This window comes from Anopheles ziemanni, chromosome 3, assembly GCF_943734765.1.
Source record: "Anopheles ziemanni chromosome 3, idAnoZiCoDA_A2_x.2, whole genome shotgun sequence".
Taxonomy (NCBI): Eukaryota; Metazoa; Arthropoda; class Insecta; order Diptera; family Culicidae; genus Anopheles; species Anopheles ziemanni.
Window position 1 is genome coordinate 48,601,111 of NC_080706.1, and position 7,168 is coordinate 48,608,278.

Sequence of the window (7,168 nt, forward strand, 5' to 3'; positions counted from 1 at the left end):
AATTCATATCATAAGCACAAATACAACACTTTGCATGGAAGAGCAAAGTGCTTTTCATCAAAATTCTTATCACATTGAAGTGCTTTAAACATTAAAACATACTTTTAAGTCCCACTGTATTACATTTGTATGTGTGGTAGAATTAAAATACGCAGATTGACATGGAATAAGTTAAAGATTAAATTAAATTTACAAATGCATGTCTCATTAAATTTGTTCAAAATAACGCACAGGTATTAGCAAATAAAGGCCCTGCAATGTTACACGGGATGTACATTTGCGTTAATTACAACAAAATCATCTAGGCTACATTTCCTTCCCCTAAACTACCTTAGTATAAGCTAACTAATTGTTTTAACTGAAAACCAAGCTTACTGGCTTACGCTACATCATCAACTCTACGAATCTACCAATCAGCTAACGGTCCGATTCAATTCATTGGAACATAACTACAACAACTGGCAAAGTCTAACTTTTTTAACAACATGTTTGCAACACTCCTTGCCGCCACAGGACACCCTGCACCGTTTCCTATCCACACAAAATACACTAAAACACAATAGAAGCATCCAATCTAGCACTTTGCAACTCCAATGTTAAGTGTACTGTGAACACACACACACACATATATATATATATATATATGCCTAGACGGTTAGACATCCTACTCGCCATCAATATCGAGGTGCTAAACTACGTACTTTGTGTATAATGTTACTGTTATTGTCTATCGCTCATTAAATCACGTAAAATCGTGGGTCCTTTGTACAACGGTAAAATACGTCTTTACATCGATGTGACGTGGTTTCGATTACCCTTAGGTTACGGCTACTTTCATTTGCAACACATTGAGGTTAGGTACGGGGATCATGCCACACCGGATGGTAATTTTTTTTATATTATTTTATACAATGTAACTTGCAGTGACAACCCCCTTATCTCACCGCTCACACCCTGAACCTGTTGCAGAGGTTGTGGCTACCTTTTGAAACACGATGAGTTGAAGAAGATTCAATAAAATCTTCACACATGACTGACCACGTGGCTGCCCACGTGGTTTCCAAAATGGCATGATGTGCAACTAAAGAAGAACATTAAACCATCAACCACGGGATGAAGCTTCAAGGAGTAAAAAACCAGATGCAAGCCTAAAGTAAACCACATTGTACGGCTGTAGAATAGCAGTCACATTGACAGATGGCTGGACGTTTGCGGACGAAACTTGCTTGATATTGAACTGCCCCGGGGATTCCTTTACACCGTGTTCCGCCTCCGGATGTACGATCCCAGCGCTTGGATCGGTTTGGTTCCGTTAATTTTTGCGATGATCTCGATGATTCCTGCTGTCAGCAGCTTTGGAGGGACCCTCCGGGGCAGCTACTACTAGAGTATCGTGCAGCGATTTTTCGACCCAATCGATTGCGTAAACTCGAGCTTCGGCGCTGTGCCACCGACCGGGTAGCCCATCAATTCTTTGAAAATATCACCAACTTTGTAATTGTGTCTACGGTGGAAGAAGAACATTCGCGGTGGATTAGTTAGGGTGAGAAAAGTTCGTTGAGTCGTGCGTCCACTCACTTTGCCGAGCACTCCACGTATCCACAGCGCCAGTGTTTACGAACCAGTGTGGAAATGTCCTTCAGTTCCTGGGGGAAAGCAAATGAAAGTTTAATTACGGGCCCGGACCCCCACTTGCTGTCGACTCACCTGAGTGTGAGGATTGGTTACCATGTCAAATTTATTGCCCACAACCATTATTTTAAAATCACGGTGGTTGAAACTTTCAAGAATCTGATCACGCATATTGCGACAATACTGGAATGGCAGAAGGAAAACATTTAATTGAATTCGGAACTAGCACTGGCGCTCAAACACAACCCGGATTGATTACCTGGAAGGTTTCCAGATTCCCCATGTCGTACACCAGCACGTACGTGTGAACGGTGCGAAGTCCCAGTGGGTGGCCGTTATTCCACTCGGCCAGATTATCGATCGGGAAGTACTTCTGCGGTGGCACATCCAGTACCATCAGCTCGCGGATGCAGGTATCACAGACCAGGCAGCTCCGATAGACGGTTCGCTTTGCGGTACGAATGTGTTCCTTTGGGAAGTCGTGCTTAAAAAATTGCTGTAATCATACACATACGCCAATAAAATAAAAAAAAAACAATGTATTACCATACTTGCGCCACTACATATAGCCAGCACAACGCCAGTTACCTGTAAGATACTGGTACGACCAACGCCGGAGGCCCCCAGAAACGCAACCTTGAGGGGGCCTTGCATCCAGGGGGGATCCGGGCCTTCCAGAGTGATACGCTAGGCTGAAATACACTTATTCTGTATTCGAATTTCCATGTCGATGGACAGAATCTTATTGAGCTTATTGCTAGCGGTAGCTGTGATGGAGGAAGGTTTTGCTTTGATGGAGGTGACTGTGGTGGTGGTGTTGGTATTGGTATTGGTGGTGAAGGAAGAGTAAGAAGAGAAAGATGAAGTTCTAGCAGCGCCGGAAGTGACAGTAGCCGCACCAATAGTAGAAGTAGTAGAAGTAGTAGTACCAGTAGTTGCAAAGTAGGAAGTAGAAGCTGAAGTAGAGGTGGTGTTGATGTTGATAGAGGTTGGTTTGGTGTTACTAGTTTGGGGGGAGCTTCTGGAGGTTGTTGGATGGGAACGGGCCGGCTGCGCGGTCGCTTTGGCCGGTTTGGGCATTCTGGCCTTATCCGAGGACTTACTGTTATGACTGATTTTGAGGGGGTTATTGCAATGATCATTACCATTATCGTGCAACAGTCTATTGGAGTTGGTCGGCGAAAGACGGTTCCACATTTTTACGACTAGCTTGAGCAGGCTAATGGCAAACACTTTTCGCGCCGTTCGCTCCAACTATGCAATGCACCGAGATTAGTGCGGTTACGCTTGGACTGAGTATTTGTGTCTACGAACTACTACGGGTTCTGGGTAGTTCGGGAAGCCCCGTTTGTCTGTTGCGGCAATATCTCCGCTGAAGAGTTTGCCCGAGCTCGTATTGAGTTATGGTAATGCTTTTATTCCGATTTACTGCTTTACGATGCTCCGGAGACGTACGGCTGGCAGTAGACGATGGTTTTGGCACTCGATTACCCTCCCGACAGAGTGGATACATTCACCGGATACATTTCCCTTACGCGGACCGATTGGTAGTAAACAAGCTTACGCTTGTTGTGTTTGCTAGTGGCACTCTATTACTGAATTAGTTTTTGAATTAATGCCCTGCTTTCTCCGCTGGAACTCGTTGCTCGAGCTGGTGAGTCTACTTTTTCGGAGCTGGAAATGGAATTTCAATGTTGTCCACCGCCTGAGCCCCGGTTGTAAGAGCACCCACAAGGACAAGGATACACACCCAAGGTACCCTACTCTAATTATCGCTAGTCCACTTCGAACACGTTATTGTCGGCTAAAACCATTATTGGAGTAGGGTACTACGATGCTTTCGAGTTGGGCGCGTCCGATGGCGACTGGATATCGTATGCTTTACGGGCCAGGTATTTCCTTGCGGCAACATCCTGCTGTACGGCTGCGTCCGGTGGTACCGAGCGACACGGCGTGAGACATGAAACGGAAGACAAAAAACAATAAAAGGGAAATGGAAAATTTGAAATACGAGACAAGCACAATTTTTCTAATGGCCGCTGGCCAACAGTCCAGGATAAGCCGGACGGCGATGGGTTCGGTTACGGCGAATTGGAACGGTTTTCCACCTCGACACTTTTTCGAAGCAACAGCGGTACGAGTTATAATGGAAAACGGTTTCCCATTCCCGGTGCCTTCGTCTAGGACACTTTATAAATGTCTACCAGAAGATTAAAAGAACGATCACAAGGATAAATGGATGTCAGATGGGGGGTTTTTCGTACTATCATCTGCAAAGTTATGGTAATCCTCTGATCCTTGTTTTGTGTTTGAGAGCGACATTTCAGATACTAAGTACTGTGTCATGTTTTAATGTTTCTAGCTAAATTATTGCTGTGTTTCTTTAGTTAAAAATATCCCACTTTAAGCAAACTGGCTCACGTGAGTTTGGGTATGCTTGGTTGAAACAAAATACAGTTATTCTGGTTCGAACCATCCGACTAGAATGCTTTATTGCCTCTGTACACACAAGCCAATACGGCGTGAAGGCAAAATGCTAAAAGTCCTTTCGTCAACAGCACAAGATTAGAACACACTCACCCGCATTTCTTCCCGCATATGGGAATAACACTTGACCACGCATTGGAAGCAGAATCAAACTCACTTCAACATGCACCACGTAGCGGTTTGTTTGCATCCTGGTTTCTCCTCTCTGCTTCTCGACCGACGTCTTTCGACTACGATTTATCCGGCCCAACATCTTAAGTGCCGCCGCTCGGCAGCAACGAGCATAAATATGTTTACGTGCCTGAACGAGTCGGTTCGCTTGCCGGTACGTTGCCGGAAAGCTTTCACCCCACCCTCGGCTCGTTATGCACAAGAGGTGCATGTGTTGCACGGTGATGCCTAAAAATATACCTCGTCCACCCGTCGTGTGCTTCCGTGCGAGTGATGTCTTTATGGAGTTGTTGCGGTTCGACCATTAGGATCCAACAGTCCTCTTCGGTTAGGGAGTGGGGGGGACCACTCATGAATGATAAAATGGTCTAGTTATAGTTCCAGTGGCCCACGCTGCTGCTAATGGTGGCCTAGGGTTGCCGTAATAGGCCTTTTCGGAAAGTGAAAGGAGGCCAGTGTGGGCACGGTTTTGAAGGAGCCGTACTTTGGCCAACGGTCCTCACGTACCACGGGGGTGTAGCTCAAATGGTAGAGCGCTCGCTTAGCATGTGAGAGGTACCGGGATCGATACCCGGCATCTCCAGTACTTTTTTGATGCAAACTGTTCTCTAAGCGGTATTCAAGCATATGCATCCTTTCGTTGGTGATTGACTTTGGTATTTGTCAAATACATAACGGATATAAAGAAAATGGCGGTATTATTGATCAAACAACTTTTATTTATTTACCGATATTTTATGCTTTTTAAAGTTGTTTTTACTGTTCCCAATTTAATCAAATTAATGGTTGATGCCATGCTGACGGTAACACTTGTGAAAGCAAATTTCAACTCAGAGTTATTTGATTTTTCTCCTTTGCTAAGCTGCTTAAACATATTGTGAAAAGTTTGTAGGAATTCTCCGGTTATTCTAGGTCTCTTGTTCCAGGTTTTAACAAAATAAGATTACCGCATGTCTTTCCAATTAAGCTTTCTTCTTTATTAATCAACTTTCTATCTCATACATCTTGATTCTTGTCACGAATGCATTGTCTAACCTTCCATTATAACAAGCAAGAAATAACATTAACTTCCACGAATCAAACACAAACACACCAGAAAGATAACAGGCAAAAGGTAACAGACCCTGGTCACTTCCTGCTGGGCAGTCGGCAAAAACTGCCCCAAAATTCCGATGTCAACGAGCCGTTTAAGCTAATTAATCTTCCCGTTTTCCTGTACCTATTTACAGCGAAACGCCCAGCTAGCGATTAGCAGATTATGATTTATCACCATTCGAACCGAATTGTGAACGACAGTAACGAGCAAAAAAACACTAAATCTTCCTGGTACACTCGTTGGACAAAAAAGGCTCTCTTTGCCGGCAGAGGCTCCGTTTCGGATGGTGTTAACTTAATTAAAATACCATCCAACATTTGGGAGCTCTTTTTCTCAATCGGTACTTGCCCAAAGATGGCGAGTACATCGTTCGTCGGGGGTGTTCGTTATTTGTTGCCGTCCCGTTAGGTACCCTGTAAGATGTCAACAAAGTGGAAAAGTGGAAAGGTCCTTTACTGGGATGCTTGAAGAGTCCTCGAGAGGTGTTTGAAAGACAATAAGGCGAGTGGGGCCGGGGCCGCGGAATGGAGAGATGGGTTACGTGTGAAACAAAACAAAAATAACACCGCAGCCGTCCAGAACATGCCTATGGCTTTCCCCGATCTTATCAGTTTCGGCACGCGTGGGGATATGGCATTGTGTAAAGGATCGAAAACAAATAAATTTTCATCACAGGACGATAGGGTGAGTTCATTGTGTATGTGCATTTTATGTACGGTATAAAAAGGGTCGCAAATAAAACAATAAATCGAAAGGAACTATTAAACAAAACTTTCCTTCTATGGTATCATCCTATCATTATCAATGAGAAGAGCCGGTTCACAACAGATGAGTTTTGTTTATTACTTTATGAAATTGTTGATACTAAATATTTATGAGCAAAATTAAGAAAACAAGATAAGAAATTTACAAAGCTTCACTCGAAAATCAAAATCCATTCCTAATACTGCTTAGTAATGTACTAAAAATTAAAGCTCCCTTCTAATATGAGACCGTTTAGTCTCGTTATTGATTTTTCAATAAAGCTAAGGCAATACCGATCCGATATGAGCGAAGCATCGATAGCTCGAGCCCCGCATTCAGTGTTCTCCAACAAACGATTATGAATATTGTTCGGTAAACATTGGCGATAGGCGATCAATCGGGACGATACCATCGCCAGGCATACATTCCTTCGGCAGACGCACAATGAAAAACGAGTCATTTCAAGTAGAAGCGAATGCGACGAAATTCTACATCACCACGGACTCGGGCCGGTCAACATGGCCCCTTCCTGTGCCGGGCAGGAAGCGGATCGCAGGGATGAACCCAACGGACGGACAAAGGTCGCCTACGGGAGCGGTCGGTTTTGTCAAGTAATCAGTACGGTACACAGCGCTGATTGCAAAATCCATCCCAACGATGATTAGATGAAAGGATTTCCGGAGCGTCGGCTTCGGTCCGGCTGTCCGGGGTTGGGTTCTCGAGCGTAAGAAGGATCTTCGTTGCATCGCCCACGTCAAACTGTGGCCAAACGTCAGAGCCACAGACACGTCTCAGACGCCGCTCGACAGCAATGTCGGACCGCATCGTTTGGAACCGGGAACCTCCACCAGGGGTAAGTAAGCAGATCACAGGAATCCCATTGCGTTGAGCTACTTAGACCCTCTGGTGTATGTGTATGTGTGGATGTGTGGATGTACGTGAGCAGGAGGTCGTGTACACGGTCATCGTCGCATTGACATTCACACGTTGGCACGGAGTGGAGTAGGAAAATTGAAAACATCCAGGGAAAAAGGGAAT

At 44.7% G+C, this 7,168-nt stretch overlaps 1 protein-coding gene and 1 non-coding gene across 2 annotated transcripts; one reads left to right on the forward strand and one right to left on the reverse strand.

The window, feature by feature from the left end:
• Positions 1–1,383: 1,383 nt before the first annotated feature.
• On the reverse strand, positions 1,384–2,367 carry LOC131288273 (ras-like protein family member 10B). Its single transcript, XM_058317393.1, has 5 exons — positions 2,221–2,367; positions 1,892–2,128; positions 1,708–1,815; positions 1,579–1,646; positions 1,384–1,504 (listed from the first exon to the last, which is right to left on the reverse strand). Exons 1-5 carry the CDS (start codon positions 2,284–2,286, stop codon positions 1,384–1,386), a joined length of 600 nt encoding a protein of 199 aa, XP_058173376.1. The 5' UTR covers positions 2,287–2,367.
• Positions 2,368–4,800: 2,433 nt separating this feature from the next.
• Trnaa-agc (transfer RNA alanine (anticodon AGC)) lies at positions 4,801–4,873 on the forward strand. The gene has a single exon. It is a non-coding gene; the product is annotated as a tRNA-Ala (tRNA).
• The last annotated feature ends 2,295 nt before the right edge of the window (positions 4,874–7,168 follow it).

Bases quoted from the DNA above. Each gene is read 5' to 3' on its own strand.
- LOC131288273 (XM_058317393.1), bottom strand. From the start codon at position 2,286: ATGCAAGGCCCCCTCAAGGTTGCGTTTCTGGGGGCCTCCGGCGTTGGT. The intron at 1,647-1,707 runs GTGAGTCGACAG...GCTTTCCCCCAG, and splicing joins TAACCAATCCTCACACTCAG to GAACTGAAGGACATTTCCAC. The intron at 1,505-1,578 runs GTGAGTGGACGC...CTTCCACCGTAG, and splicing joins TACGTGGAGTGCTCGGCAAA to ACACAATTACAAAGTTGGTG.